The sequence below is a fragment of the Balaenoptera physalus genome, assembly GCF_965194825.1.
Source record: "Balaenoptera physalus genome assembly, chromosome: 17".
NCBI classification, from domain to species: Eukaryota; Metazoa; Chordata; class Mammalia; order Artiodactyla; family Balaenopteridae; genus Balaenoptera; species Balaenoptera physalus.
The window spans coordinates 81,492,250-81,508,395 of record NC_138895.1 but is presented as its reverse complement, the minus strand read 5'-3'; the positions used below and the strand labels follow the sequence as shown (position 1 = coordinate 81,508,395).

Here is a 16,146-nt window from a genome sequence, read left to right as displayed (position 1 = left end):
TTGGTTTCCACACTGTAGCCAGGAAAGGGTCACCAAGCTGCACATGGTGGACACGGAGGGAAACTGGGGCTGGAGAGAGGACCCTGCAGTAGTTCAGCCTGGAATTGCTGAGGTTGTAAACGGGAGCAGAGATCCCAGGGGGTGGGGGCAGAGGGGCATCAGGAGGTGGGCTCCCTGACATGGTGGAGGGAGGGGAGAGGGAGGAAGGTGGGACAGGGAATGGTGGGATTCCAGGCAGTTGGAAGGGACCCCTCCTGGCTCCCAGGCCCTGCCGCCCACCGAGTGCACTTGTGCAGGCCCCAGGCCACCTGTGCTCCTCCCTGACCCTGACCTTGCCTTCCTTCTCCACCTCTGTCCCTGCGGCCTTGCCAGACAGACCCAGCCGCTGAGCATGTACGCTTGCTAATGTAGAAAGCAGGACCCTCTCTTTAAAATAGGCCTTGTTCCAAAGCATGATTTTGTGTTTTGTCATTTTCTCCTGTCTGTGGGCTGGTGTCTCTACAGGAAATACAACAGACAGACAACTGGAATTGTTACTGTTTCTGCTGAGTTGAGTCTGTGGGGTGAGGGCTTACACCTGCCGGGGCCTGTCCCAAAGCCAGGAGGGTGAGGTCGAGCTGCCTGGCCAGCTTGCTCAGGGCCTTCGAATGCAGCACAGACCGCAGAAGGGCACAGGGGAGGTGCAAGGCTGGGAGTATTCAACGTTGGTGTTAATAAAATAAGCATCCGTTGATTTAGCTCAATTTCCATTCGATAAATGTTTGTCCATGCATGGTGCATGCATGTATCCACTGAACCATTCATTCTATGCCTCGGGACATCTGCTATGTCAGGAAGTGCTCTGGGGCTGGGGGTACAGAGAAACACAAGAGATAGGAGAGGCCTGCCTCACAGAACTGCTGTTCTAATTGGAGAAACACAGTTTAAAAAGTAAACTGAGAAATGCACACGAAGGAGGCATTGTAGTCATTGCTTTTATGAGGATGTACAGGATGACAAGTGACAGGGAGGGCCTGGGCTCTGATGGGTGGTTACAGAGGTGAAAGGTGGGAGGAGCCAGCCTTGTGAGGAGCTGGAGGGAAAAGCAGCTGGGAAAAGAGAGCTCAGTGTGTTTGAGGGCTGTGGGTCAGGATGGTGAGCCCAGGGGGAAGATGGACACACAAATGTATAATTACCATGCAGTCTGGTATATTCAGTATTAGCTGTATGTACAAGGAGCCAAGTGGTGGAGAAGAGACCCCGTGAACTCTTCTTGACAGTAGAGGATGTGTATCAGTTATCAGTTGCTGCATAACAAATATCCCCCCACCCCCACCCAGAAAAGAGGGATGAAAACAACAGACACTTATTGTCTCATAGTTTCTGTGGTTCAGGAATCTGGGAGGGGCTGAGCTGGGGGGGTCTTGCTCAGGGTTTCTCATAACGTTGCTGTCAAGCTGTTGGCTATTGCTGTGATCTTGAAGTTGGAACAGGGCTGAAAGACCACCTCCAAGCTCATGCAGGTGGTTGCTGGCAGCCTCCCGTGGGCTGTTGGACTGAGGGCCTCAGTTCCTTGCTGTTGGGTTGCTGACAGTGGCCCTGGTTCCTTCCTGTGAGGGCAGCTCCCTGCGTGCCAGCTGGTGACCCCCAGGCTGGGTGATGTGAGAGAGAGAGAGAGACTGTGCGCGCACACACAAAGAAGCCAGTCTTTCTATAACTGATCTCAAAGTGACACGCCATCACTTCTGCCATGTTCTGTTCCTTAGAAGCCAGCGACCAGGTCCCTGCTACACTCGGGGGTGGGGAGGGGAATGAAGCTCCACCTCTTGGAGGAGCATCAAAAGATCTGTGGGTGTATTTTTACGACAACTCCTGAGGTGATGCCTCAGCGCGGTTGCTAGTTTTCAGGGGTTTTCCTAGAAGAGAGACCACGTGCAGAGGCATGGACGTGGCAATCCGTGGTTTCATTTGCTGTGCAAAAGCATATAAGTTTAATTAGGTCCCATTTGTTTATTTTTGCTTTTATTTGATAGAAGCAACTTTTTAATATAAAAAAGTTCACTTAAGCCACCACGTGGACATGAGAGAGTTGAAAACAGGGATACTCTGAACCTTTGGAGACTGTTGGTGGCAGCACCATGGCAGGGGCTTTAGTGAACGCAGTGGCCACAGATTGTGGACGGGAGGAGGCGTGTGAGGGGCCTGAGCTGTAGCACATTCAGAGCAGGAGAAAACGCCGCCCCCAGTCTGTGCTGACTCACCTTGCGCTTGGGGCTCGCACTTGTAGAGGGAGAGGGACGGGCTGTCTGTAGATGAGACTTAGGCTCCCTCTGAAGTTCAGCTCAGGGTCAGACCACACAGGACCCTGAGGAGGAAGTGGGCCTGATCCCTGAGCAGGGCCTACCTGAAACCTGGGAGGATCTGGGTTCCAAAGCCCCCAAAACTCACTCTCTGTCCTCGCTTTCCCTCCCAGTTTGACCTACAGCGGATCGTGATTTACTGTGACTCCCGACACTCGGAACTGGAGACGTGCTGTGACATCCCCTCGGGCCCGGTGAGCAGAGACTCTGCATGGAGGGATTGGTTAGGGGGGAATGGGTCCTTGGCTTCCCGAGGGAGGGGACGTCCTGGGTCCCGGGGTGGGATCAGGGGACACCCGCCATCACAGTGCGCCCTGGGAGGGAGCCCGGTGGTCATCACTAGGGTTCCATTTCCTGGTCTGGCGGGTGTGGGTTGGGGGAGCGGGTCATGCAGGTCTGTCCCAGCCTCGGTCTGCAGCCCCCGGGGCTGCAGCTGAGCGATGAGGCCCAGCTCGGGGGAGCACGGGGCAGAGGCTGGCAGGAGGGAATGGCATCCCTGCTGCCGGCGCTCAGAGCGGGGAGGCCGCCGTGCTCTGCGCTGCTCAGCAAGACAGGAGGAGGCAGCACGGGGTCAGGAACGGCGGGCAGAGGCTCCTGGGCCCCCGGCGCAGTTCTGCCTCTCCCAGGGCCTCCCCAGCTCCGCCTCGGTCCAGGTCCCTCTCTCTCCGTTTACCAAATACCAGTTCCAAGGGTGCTTCCATAGTCCTGCCGCCCAGAGTTGAAGGCTGAAATCCATGGACTCGGCGGGCGCGGGCCCCGGACGCAGTGAGCACTCGGTCAGCGTGTCCTGTGTCAGGACGAGGCGGGGGCACAGGCACCCAGGGTGGTCGTTACCAGGGCTGGGGCTGCGGAGTCAGCTGAGCCTGACTGTTGAGAGAGAGGAGAGAAAGGAAAGGGAGGGAGACGGGTAAGAGCAGGAGAGAATAAAGGGAAAGAAGGGCGGGGCGGGGGGGGGGGGAGAGGAAGGGAAGAAAGAAGGGAGGGAGGGAGGGAGGGAGGGAGGGGGCTGGCGAAGGTAAGGAAATAAGTCATTACGGGCACACCTGCTGGGTTCCTGCGTGCCAGACTCTGAACTGGATGCTTTCTTCCCGTCCCACTAACTCCTCCTCACTGCATTTTGATGGAAATGCCCTTGTCCCCATTCTGCAGAGGTTGGCACCGAGGCTCAGGGGGGTTAAGTGGTTCCCACAGGCTGCTGAGAGGCCAGTGAATTGGCTGAGACTGTTGGCCCACGCCAGTCTGACTCCAGGGCCTCAGGGTGCCAGGACCCGTGGTCAGACGCTACTTGCCCTCCCTGCTCAGGCTCCAGTGTCCTCAGGGTTCCTGGCTCCCCTTTGCCTGCGCAGGGAAGCTCCAGGGAGCGGTGCTGGGCAAGAAGCCAGGTTCTGACCACTGTGCTTTCCTTCCAGTGCCAGGTGACCGTGCTGACGGAGCCCTCACCCCCGCCCCAGCCGCCTCCCACCTCCGGCAGTGAACAGATCGGGTTTTTGAAGACTATCAACTGCTCCTGCCCAGCTGGAGAAAAGGTACCATCCACAGTCCACCTCAGCCGCCAGCCCAGGGCCCCAGGGCTGAGTGGGGCAGCGTGGTCGGCAGAACCAGCAGTGGAGGTGGGAATTTCCCATCATGCACATGGGCTGCCAGGGCAGGGTGGCCCCAGGCTCCAGGTGACTCTCTGGTCAGGGGACTGTCCTTGCTCCTTGGGCTTCTCCCTTCTTGACTTCTGTGCACGTTGGGAGGGGAGCTGCTCAGACCCAGCTGTGATGAACATCTTCCTGAAGTTCATAATGTCTTCCCAAGGCGCTTCTGGCTCCTCCCGGTCTCCTCTTCACTCGTGTGCGACTAAAGCAGCCAGATTTGCTTCGAGAATAAGACTCTGCGTAGGCAGCGGCTGAGGGTTTAGGTGTGCTCTGCAGGACACACCCTCATCCCTTTCTTCTCAATGTTCCCTGTAATCAGCTGGACTGTATAATCTAAATGCGTATATGAGTACACTTTAATGCCTCTTGTTTCTAATGTTAAAACCCAGTATGTTTCTGACTGCCACCACCGCCCTTTAGCCTAGATGAAATGTCTCCTCGAGTGCCTGAGGCCTTCATCTGTTTTTCTGTGGACGAACAGCCCTCTTAACAAGAAACAAGTTTCCACTGTTTGAGCAGAATAAACAGATATGTGAGGATGACGAAATCGAGATGGTCTCCGTGAAGATCTGCTCGAGTGGTAGCCCCAGGGCCCTCGGTCTACAGCATTCAGTGTATCCATCGCTCTGCCTGCCCCTCCCAGCTCAGGGCCGGCACGCAGGAGGTGCTCCCCAGCTTTGCAAGGGCCTTGGGAGAGACAGACAAAGATACGAAATCGTGGTTCACGTTCATTGGGGTGGACACACTTTAAGAATTTCCTAACAGTTTTGTGTCAATAAGCCGCCTGTCCTGGCAGCCTCTCCTCCCTCCCTTCTTCCCTCTCCTCTGTTCTCCTTCACACGCTCCTTTCTTCTTTCCACCCAGAGACCCCCTCCCAAGGAGCTCTCAGTCAAGTGGGGTTGTCCAACCATGGCCCAGCTGGCTGGGAGGCCACGAGGAGCCAGCTCGGTCATGCCGCGAGCTGAGGCTTTGTCTGGGGCGTCGGTGAAGTTAGGGGCTTCCGGCCTGGTGCTGGGTTAGGACTGGGAGAAGCCAGAGAGGGAGCCAGGGTGGGTGCCCCCAGGGCGCTGGGCAGGGATCCTCGTCCGCGCCCCTGGCAGGCTCAGGCGGTCCACAGACAACGTGTAGATCCGGTCTCACCCATCAATGTCATAACGAAAGCAACTGTCCAAACCCAAATCCTTTTGAATTCTTGTTTTCCATTGAAAACCCCAAACGGAAAGGGTAACTGCAGCAGCGTGGGGCTTGGCCCACTAGCCTGCAGACTGTGCCAGGGAGGGCGGCCGACGCTAGCTCTGCCCAGTTCATGGTTTCCCCGGAGCCCTGCCCTGGCGGGGCCCCTCAGGAGGAAGTCTGGGGTCAAGCAGGCCTCCTTCCTCTCTTCCCGCCCACCTTCTCACTCTCCAGCTCACAAACACCTGCTGGGTCGCCACCGACCCTCCTGAGCTTGGCTCACAGATCCCCTCCCCCACCTGTCCCCACTCTGTGTGGCCCCCGGTGGGTCCTAGTTGCCCTTCTACCCTCATCTCACTCCCCTTTCCCCTCCCAGTTTCTAGGCGGGCAGGAAGGTCCGGAAGGTCGTGTTCCTCTGCGAGGTCATGATCTTTCTTGCCTTCTGGAATTTGCATATGTAGCATCTTCTGCCTAGAACATCTTTTCCCTCCCGCCACCCCTTTTAATCTGCTAATGCCTGTTCTTCTTTCAAGACACCCCCAAAGAATCCTTTTCTGATCCCATTATCATTGTCTGTATGATCTCCCTCCTCCCTTCCTCCCTGCCTGCCTTCCTTCCTTTCCATTCTTCACATCCATCCATTCAGTATCTACTCATTTAGCCCGTGCTATTTGGGACATTATGACCCTTTCTTTCCCTCTTCTTCCATCGACCATAACAATTATCACATTGGATTAAAACTGCCTACTTGTCTTTACTTCCATAAGCTCATAAATTCCAGATGGCAAAGACTGAATCTTTCCATGTCTGTATTTTCAGCCACTATATGAAATAGTGGTTGAATTGATGGATAAGTGGACCCAGGGTATGAAGGATGGATGGGATGGCTTATTGGGTGATGCCACCCAGAGTTTGAGGCTGGCATTTGTAAATTGACGGATGATCTTTCCGCCAATGGCTGTATTTGGAGGCCACGTTCGAGTTCCCCATGTAGGTTGGCAGTTTGAGAACGGGTGTTCAGCTCCAGTGAACTTTGTTCAACTTATTGATCGGCACGTGGCTTACTAAGGGACTGGCTTATGAGCAGGTGGAGGGGATAACCAACTAGTAAAGAGAGAAAGGGGGAAATTAAAACAGAACCTTACTTGTTTCTTTTGTTTTTCTTCCTTTAGGGTGAAAAGGGCTTTGATGGCCCAGTGGGACTCCCCGGCCCAAAGGTCAGTACCGGAGCCGGCAGAGAAGCCCTTTAGAGCGTGAGGTCCTTTGATTTGCTCTCTTTGTAAGAAGGAGGAAAAAAACTCCCAAACAATGGTGTGTTAGATTACTGTCCTGCGGGGTTTTGCTTCTGAGCTTGTTGAGATGGAAGGCTAGAGCAAGTGGCATAAAGTCCGTAACCTCTGAGTCCCTTCACGGTTCAGAGCGTCCATTTCTCAGCCTGAGCGGGTGATCAAGAAGGAGAACACGCATGCCCGGGCTCAGGTGCTGTTCGCTCCAACAGGCTCGGCCCTCCGTGGTCAGCTAACTGCATCAATCCTTTCAGGCCTCTATATTCCAGAAACTTTGGGGGTTGAGCTTTAAAGAGTCTGTTTGTTCAGGACGCACGATCTGTTTGCTTGACGCGCGTGAAATTCGTTTTGTACACGTTTTCCAAACTCACGAATTGCTCAAGGCCAGGTGCCTCCTTGTGGGCCCCTCCCTCCTCAGCCGTGGACCAGCCTCTTCTCTGTCCACCATTGCCCAGGTTTATGGCATTTACGGAGCTGGACAGGGCTGTCGTCTCGCATCATTGTTTCGGTCTCGGGAGGCTGAGACCCAGAGAGGTGTGCATTGCCCGGGGTCACACAGAGGCTCAGGGAAGAGGTCAGCGTTGCCCAGTGGCCATGACCTGGTCTGGTGTTCGAAAGGGGCTGAGTGTGATGGTGCAGACACCTAGCGATGACTGCATCCCCTTCCCTTCCCTCCCCCCCTCCTCCCCCTCCCCCTGCCTCTGTCCCGCCCTCTCTCCCTCTTTCTCCCCCTCCCTCTCACCTGTATTACTTATGTTCACATTCATTCAGTGCATCACCATTGAACATCTCCTAAGGTCCCTTTTGTCTTCTCCCTTTTTCCTTCCTCTGTGTGTACCTTCTTCATCTTCCCCTTCTCTTGCCCTTCTCCTCTCTGTCCCCAGTGTGCTAGGATGGGGAGAATAGACATACAGACACACGCACACACACACAGGAGGTCCAGGGTGCCAGGTGTTCGCTGCGAGAAAGAGAGCAGGGGCTTCTGCCTTGCTGAGCAGCCCCTGGGCTGTAACCTCAGCTCCTGGGCTGTCAGATGTAAGAAGAGAGCAAAGCTGTTTTAGGGGTTTGTGAACCTCCTAAGTAGAAAACGTTTGTCTGAAGCAGTGGCCGTTCACGGAGCGACCGAGCTGTGCTGTGGTCGGACAGATCTGGGGTTGTGCGGACGGCAGAGCCCAACCCCTGACCCTGGGAGAGAAGATGAGGTGGGAGGGAGGGGATTCTAGGGAGGGAAACAAGTCCCACCACCTGCAGATAAGCCTGGCTGCCCCGTGGCTGATTGGCAGTCCTGGCCCTTTAGCCAGTGTCCCAGCCCGTCCGTGGTTAAGATGCTGTGTAAACACCTTGATTCCAGCGGCTCCGTTTACCTAGAGGTAGCTCAGGTCATATCCATAGCCATGGCCTGGTGGATCCTGGGTGCCCAGGCCTGTTCTGGATGCAGGGACATACCAGGGAGCCATGTCCCCAGACTCAGAGCCAGCAGGAAGAGGCATGACAGGGGGTGGGACGCTGGGTTGGGGGGAGCGGGGCTGGGAGGGGGGGCCTCCGGGAAGCTTTCTAGGGAGGCTCCAGGATGCCTGAGGGCCCCGCCCTGGCTGGGTCCAGTAGGATGCATAGGGGCTGCCGTTCCCGTTCCCAGGGTCAAGCGTGCGATGCTGTCACCCACTTGCTTTCTCCAGGTGTCCTTCGTTCCGGGATTTAGGAGTTTGAGAAAATTATTCAGATGCTCCTTCCCTCTCCGGGGGTGGGAGGCTTGGCCTCATGGTGCAGTTGGCAATGACAAAATCGGCTGCTGCCAGAAAACTGGGGCAAGGTGGGCCACGGGAAGCTGGTGTGGGAGAGGTTGGTCGGAGGACCCGACCCAACGCTTGTCTCTGGTTTCCACCCCTCAGGGGGACATGGGAGCCCCTGGGCCGGCTGGAGCTCCTGGACCCAAGGGAGAGAAAGGAGATACGGTGAGTGAAGGCCCCTCCGCGTGGCCAGCGTGGGGGACCCGTCTGCACGGGCACAGGAGGCCTGCCGGCCGCTCCAGCCTCGCCCTGCACCACCCCGCCCTCACCCCCCGAATTCTGTGCTCCAGGTTGGCAGTGGTGACTCCCCCAGCTGGTCATATCTCACCCTGGCCGTTGCACATGGTTTTTCCTCTGCCGGGAATCGTTTTGCCCTCTGTCCACCCCCGTCTGCCCCTCACCTCCCCTTCCTGCCTGGCTCGCGTTTTCGCACCTTTCAGACTCAACCGGGCATAGTTCTCCAGGGTGTCTTTGCGACCCCAGGTCTGGCTCACACACCCTCTCGGTGCTCCCACATCCCTGGTGCCTGTCAGTCCCCGCATCAGCTGACTCCCTGATACCTCGGTTTGCGGTTTGTCGGTCCAGCATCCCCGGCATCTGGCCCAGCACAAACTGTGTTCATGGATCCTTCGGTTGATGAGCGAGTACAGTGGATGGTGGGTCAGGGAAGAATTACAGAGATAAAGGATTCATGGTGCAGAGCAGGGCTTAGGAGCCACATGGCTGGGAAGCAAAGGCTGGCTCCACCAAGATACTTAACCTTTCTGTCCTCAGTTTCCTAATCTGTAAAGTGGGGAGGATAAAATTAACTGTCGAGTTGCATGATGAGGATTAAACGAGTTAACGCATGTAAACAGTTTGTAACAGTGCGGAAGCAAAGTAAGTGCTATTGTTCCTCTATTGTTACCTGGCCTGGTGGAAGCACTAAACCCATCCTTCAAACTGCATCTTGTAGCACCAATAGCACAAGTTCGGAGTCAGGTGGACCTCAGTAATCGTCCCTGGCTCCAATCTTCATTAGCTGTGTGACTGTGAGCAGGTTTCTTAACCTCTCTGAAAACCTCATTTGCTCCATTAGCAGAAAAAAGAAAAGAACAACTTTGTCTATAAAATGCGTGGCCCGTGGTAGGAGGTCAGTGAATGAGAGTGAGTATAATCAGTTCCTTTTAGGTTCTCAGTGCTTGGGGGAAACCCGACGACAAGACGGAGCCGCTCCCCTAGAAGAGTTAGCCTGGCAGATACCCCCGTGCCATCATCTGAGAGCTCATGATTGTAGCTACACCGCCTGCCCTTCTTCACACGGGCTTCATGTGGGTCCCTCCTTACTCCTTAGAACAGCTTCTTAAACTTAGGCTCATCACTCACAGATAGGAAGGATACAGAATTTTCAGACTTGCGTGGTGCACTCGTGATCACATCAGATGCTCTGCCTGTGTGTGGCAGAGGCAGGATTTGAATCTATTTTCATCTGAGTCTTGTGCTCACTTGCTGAGCTACACCTTTCACCCACACCATACACACCTGCCTCCTGTGCAGAGGTAGGAAGCACCTGCTCTGTGCAAAATAACATGGAAATAGGAAGAGAGGCTGATATTTAACAGCATTCATGGTGTGCCGGGATCTGTGCTATATGTTTTACAGATTTCTGGCTCATTTAACCCTCAGATCAATGTTGTGAGGTGAGGGCTAGTGAAACACCCATTTTACTGATACACAGGAAAAAACCAGGCTACAGAAACTGCCTGTGAGAGGGCACAGATGTCGGATCTCACAGACAAAGCCTGCAAAGTAGCCATTGTAATTATATCCAGAGGACTAAAGGAAGCGATTCGGAAGGAAATAGAGGGGAGTATCGTGACATTATCTCATCAAGTATAGAACATAAAGAGGTAGAAATTGTTAAAAAGAACCAAATGGAAATTCTAGAACTAAATGGAAATTTTAAAGTACAGTCACTGACATGAAAAGGAAAATCACTCGAGAGGCATGACGGTAGGTTTGAACTGGCTGAAGAAAGAGCCAGCATTCTTGAAAACAGATCAGTAGCGATCATGTAATCTGAAGATCAGAGAGAAACCATAATGAAGTAATATGAGCAGAGCCTCAGAGAAGTGTGAGGGCCCGTGAAGTGCATCAGTGTGCACATAACGGGGGTACCAGGAGCGGAGAGAAAGGAGCAGAAAAAGTATTCAGAGAGATCATGGCTGAAGACATCCTGACTTTGATGAAGAGCAGTAATCTACACGTTCAAGAAGCCTCAGGAAGTCCAATCAAGAAAAACAAAAGGAGGTCCATCCTTAGAAAAATCATAGTAAAAAATGCTAACAGACAAAGCAAAAAAATCGAAAGCAGAAAAAGAAAAATGATTCCTGATGTACAAGGAAAACCCAATAAGATTATCAGCTGACTCATCACCAAAAATAATTGAGGCCAGAATGCAGTGGAGTGACAAGTTCAAAGTAATAATTATGACAGTGTATCATTGGGTATTTAAGAAATATTTGTAACAACAATAGCACAAAAATGGGGAAGAAGGAATAGATCACGTAGGAGTATGTTTCTAAATCTCACTGGAAGCAAGTTAGGGTAAATCTTAAGTAGATCCTGATAAGATGTATATGGTAAACCTCAAGCAACCTCCAAGAAAATAATTCAAAACTATATGGTGAAAATATCCTTAAAGAGGTTAAAATGTTGCACGAAAAAGAACTCATGTGATGCAAAAAAGAGCAGTAAAGGAGGAATAAAGGAACAGAAAAAGTCAGGAGAGATAGAAAACAAAAAGTTAAATGGCATATGTAAATCTACCTACATCAAAAATAGCATTGCCTGTAAATGTATTAAACAAACCAGTTGAACAGTAGAGATTTTCAGCCTGGACATAAAAACAAGATCCAACTGTATTGTGTCTACAGGAGACACACTTTAGATTCAAATATATAAATAGGTTGAAAGTAAAAGACAGACAATACACTTTCTACAAATAGAAAACATTAGAAATTGGAGTGACTGTAACAATATCACACAAAACAGGCTTTAAAAAAAGTTAATAGAAATAAAGAGGAACATTTTATAATGATAAAGTGTCAATCCTCTAAAAATACGTAACAATTATAAACATATGTGCACCTAACAACAGAGCCCCCAGATATATGAAGCAAACACTGAGAATTGAAATGAGAGACTTAACACCCCACTTTAATAATGTGTAGAACAACTAGGAATGTGGAGCAATCGTAACTCATACATTGCTGGTGTAAAATGCTGCAGCTGCTTTGAAAAACAGTCTGGTGGTCCTTAGAGGGTTAAACACAGAATTATATGACCCAGCAATTCCACTCCTAGGTGTATAACCAAAAGAAATGAAAACACATGTTCATACAAAAACTTGTCCATGGATGTTCATAGCAGCATTATTCTTAATAATGGAAAAGTAGAAGCAACCTAAATGTTCATCACGTGATGAATGGATAAATAAAATGTGTGTCATAGCCATGCGATGGCATAGTATTCTGTAATAAAATGAGGTATTGATACATGCTGCAAGGTGGGTGAACCTTGAAAACACTTTGCTAAGAAAACACGGGCTATGAAGCCAGTCATAAAAGCCCACATATATGATTTCATATATATAAAATGTCTAGAATAGGTGAATTTATAGAAACAGAAAACCGATTAATGTTTGCCCAGAGCAGGGGGTGGGGGGAAAAGGGGAGTGACCACAATGGGTTTGGGGTTCTTTTGGGGTGATGAAAACATTCTAAAGTTGATTGTGGTGGTGTTGCACCACCACATTTAGTACATTTAGTAACTGTACTAAAAAGCCATTGAATTGTACACTTTATTTTTAGTTATTTAATTAATTAATTTATCTTTGGCTGCGTTGGGTCTTCTTTGCTGCGCGGGCTTTCTCTAGTTGCGGCGAGCAGGGGCTACTCTTCGTTGCTGTGTGCAGGCTTATCATTGCAGCGGCTTCTCTTGTTGTGGAGCGCAGACCCTAGGTGCACGGGCTTCAGTAGTTGTGGCTCACGGGCTTAGTTGCTCCGCGGCATGTGGGATCTTCCCAGACCAGGGCTCGAACCCGCGTCCCCTGCATTGGCAGGCGGATTGTTAACCACTGCACGACCAGGGAAGTCCTACACTTTAAATTATGAATTAGGTGAATTATGTGCTCTATAGATTATATCTCGATAAAGCTGATGTGGAAGAAAGAATAGTACCATAATACTGAGTTGCTGGGAAAATTAAATGAGATAAAACTGACGAGAATCTACCCTCAGTAAATGATAGTGTCTTTTAGAGGCTCCTTGGCAGGGCTTATGAGAAAGCAGCCCACCATTTTGAATCCCAGGGCACATCTGCCATGTGTGAGGTCATGCCGTGGAGATACTTCGTAGAAAACCTTTGCCTTCTGCTTTGCTTTTCCAGGGCGGAGGACCTTTTGTCCAAGGAGAAAAGGGTGAAAAGGTAAGCACCTCCCTGCTGTCTCACTCCTCCAAGGGCCGTGGATGTGGCCCGGGAACAGGATGGGGGACCTGGGTTCGGGAGAGTTGTGTGCTGCCGTGGTGCTGCCTGGTAAGAATTTGGGTGGGAGGGGAAGAGGTTTCCTGGGCTGAGTGCCTCAGTGTGTGAAGTGGGAGGGAAGGAAGGGCTTGTTTAGGACGTGGATGGTTCACAGTGCTTAGAGCAGAGGGTACTTAATGGCGCTCATGGAAATTGGGATGCAGAGCTGCAGACGTGGTTTGAGGACCAACATGCGGGGCATTCAATATCAAAATGTGTTCAGGCCTTGTTTGCAGTGATGGGAAGGCCTTGGACGGTCTGTACGTGATCAGACATGCTGAGAAGGTTCGGATAGCAGGTGCCGATAGACGTGAGAGCGGGGCAGACCAGAGGAACTTGGGGAATAGTCGGGAGATTGCTGCAGAAGTACGAAGGCAAGATGATGAGGGACAGAGTCATGGGTGGCCGCAGGACTAGACAGGCAGAGGAATGGAGGCCTATTCACATTCTCCCTGGATATGAATGTTGCACCTTCTTTAGCCTTCATCAATCGTGATGATGATGTACAAGCTCGACAGATCCTGGGAAAGAGGGGATTCCTTCTAAAGAGGAAAGCTTTCTTAAGGTGTCAGCCTAGAAGGAGAAATAAAAAGCAGTCACTAAAAATGCCATTTTCCACTCACACCAGCGATTAAAACTACATCTCCCATTTCCCAGGAGAGACAGCCACAGTACTTTGTAACGTACATTTATGTTGGTTATTTTGCCGGAGTCTAGGCACTTGTAGACTCAGAATGCAGGGCATCGGACCTCAGAAGTATATCGTTACTCAGAGGGGGGCTCACGTCAACCCCTTGCGTAGGGCTGATGGTATAAAGCAGGTGCCACTCTGTCAAGTTACTATGGAAACAGAGCTTTCATGTGCCCCGCTTGTTCTCTCCGTGTAGCACCTTTTATTTAGTCCGTTCATGTCTAGAGATTTACTCTAAGGAGATAAATCAAGGCTGTGCACAAGTACATACCCACACGTTTCGTAATTACAGCGTGATTTATAAGCCAGCCTGGAAACAACTGTAATGCTCTGCAGTGGGCAAAAGGTAACATGAGTTATTGTACAGCTAAGTAATACAGTGGCATTTAGGGACACAAAATCACGTTTAGAAGGATGATTAATGACCCAGAAAATGAAGATAGCATTTTGTTAATTTTGAATTAAAACACATTGCAAAATATCTATACAGTATGACCCCGGTTGTGTTTATGGTGTGTGTGTGAGACTCAGAGAGGGAGGCTGATTCTGGGGGCAGACCCCCATTGTTAACCACTGGTTGTCTGTGGGTGGCAAAACTATGAGAGTATTTATTTTTTCCCTTACTTTTCTTTGTGTCTTCCTTTATTCCACAATGAACTTTTCTTTTTTAACCTCTGTTAAAAGCACAGGCACACACACAGACACGTAATAACTACTGCACAGGAATACAAAGCCGTTTGAGAGACAGTGTGACACACAGCGTAACACGAGCTTTGCACCAGGCAGACCTGGGTCAGTCGAGGCTGTTCCCAAGCTCTGCCATCAGAGTCTGGGTCTCCCGCTGCCTCCAGCAGGACTGGCGCCACCATCTTCCACGATTCCTGTGTGGTCTCAAAGCACAGCACCTGGAACCTAGGCGCTCAGCTTTGATAGTTGCCATCATGTTCGGTTCCTAAGAGCCCAGAACCCGGGCACAGGGTATTAACAGGACACCCACATGTTCCTTGGGTTCAGGACTGGGGCTGCCAGAGCCCTTGAAGTCAGGGCGCTCAGCCTGGGTCGTGCTTCCCAGGCAAGACCAACGTGCAGCTCCTGGGCCGGCTCGTCCTCTGAGTGACGTGCTGTCCTTCTCACGTGCTGGCGCCACCAGGAGAAACTGACAGGCCCCCTTTCTCCCATGAGCAGCAGCTGCATCTCTGCCCCGTCTGTTCTGGTTGAGCTCAGGACAGGCAGCCTTCTGCTTCTGGAGGCACCTCCCCGGTGCCCCAAAGCCCAGGCTGCAGCGCTACGCTCAGGACCTGAAGCTGCTGGGCCACAGTCCCAGCCGGGAGACCCCCTCACACATCCGGTGCTGGCAGGAGAGATGCGTAGCTGAATAGACTCTGGCACTCCTGTCTCTGTCTTTGGTTGACATTCTCCTGCGGTTGAGCATTTTTAGCAAAGTCTGAGTCTAGATTGTGCCACATCTGAGCTATGTGATTCGGGATGAGTCACCTCCGTCTCTGGGTCTCTGCTCCCTCATCTGTAGAAACGCAGGGGTGGGATGTGATGACGCATAAGGGACCTTGCAGGTGGCAGTTCTGAGACTTGGTCATCAGCCTGAGTCCCTGGGGCTGTCTTCCGTAACTTGGAGTCTCTGCTTCCCCTCCACGATGCAGCGAGGCCAGGGAGAGTCAAGGGGACAACAGGATCTACAGAAGGGAGAAGGCCACTGGTGACTCACGCACTTGGACAGAGCTTAACAAACCGGCTTTTTTGCTTGAACGTTCTCTCGAAAGCAGTCGCAGAGTACCAAGGGGACTGGACGGACTGGAGCCCGATGTGTCCAGAAATCGTGTGACGCTGAATCTTGCTGTGGTTTGTTTTGGTTTTTTTTTAAATTTTTGGTGATGTAATCAGCCACTGTGACAATGTGCATTGGCCTATCTGAGGACCAGGCACCGTGTAAGCTGTGTTCCATGCTTTATGTCTCATTATTAAGACAGTGCTTCAGGGAAGGCACGGCTATGCCCTTTTCACAGATGAGAGAACATAGCTTAGAGGTCAAGTGACCTGCCCAAGGTCACAGTTAGTACGATGGCTAGAAAACACAATCACCTGTGAAGGGAAGCTGGAAGGCCGATTGAATTACTCCTTTTTCTGCAGCTGAGGAAACTGAGGCTCAGAGAAGGTGAGTGACTGGCCCAGTGTCACACAGCTGAAACACTGCCAGAGCTCTTGGCCTCCTGACTTTGCCAGCGCCCCCCACCAAGTGCCCAAGACCATTGTGTGGTGCTTTGTTCCTGGGCTGCCTCTGCCCCTCGTTTTGGAAGCCAGCCTTCTCTCTGGTTCCTGTTCCACCCCACATGCACCACGGGCTCTTGGGACAAAGCTCCCTCGGTGTTTTAATATGTATGAAATCGGGCTCAGGGAAAGGGGGAAGCAGGCTTTTAGGGGCCGCCTGAAAAGATCTGCGCATAGCCCAGGTGTTGGGGGCACGGAAGGAGAGAGAGATAGGCATGGACCCTCCTTCACAGCGTCTGGAAGACGGCTGGCACTAAATAAATGCTTGCCTAAGGAGTGAATGGATGGATGGAGTGTGGACCTCCGTCATCCAGGACCAAGAGCGAGTAGAATGGTCACAGACTCTGCAGTCAGAAAGGTTCAGCTTCAAATTCTGGCCCCACT

General features: G+C 51.7%; 1 protein-coding gene across 1 annotated transcript in view; it reads left to right on the top strand.

Moving 5' to 3' along the window:
- Positions 1-16,146, top strand: part of COL22A1 (collagen type XXII alpha 1 chain) — a 243,258-nt gene that overhangs the window by 58,937 nt on the left and 168,175 nt on the right. The window contains exons 7-11 of the mRNA XM_082433767.1: positions 2,453-2,533; positions 3,749-3,865; positions 6,325-6,369; positions 8,328-8,390; positions 12,654-12,692. Coding sequence (XP_082289893.1) covers positions 2,453-2,533; positions 3,749-3,865; positions 6,325-6,369; positions 8,328-8,390; positions 12,654-12,692 — 345 coding nt within the window. The remainder of the gene's footprint in view (positions 1-2,452; positions 2,534-3,748; positions 3,866-6,324; positions 6,370-8,327; positions 8,391-12,653; positions 12,693-16,146) is intronic.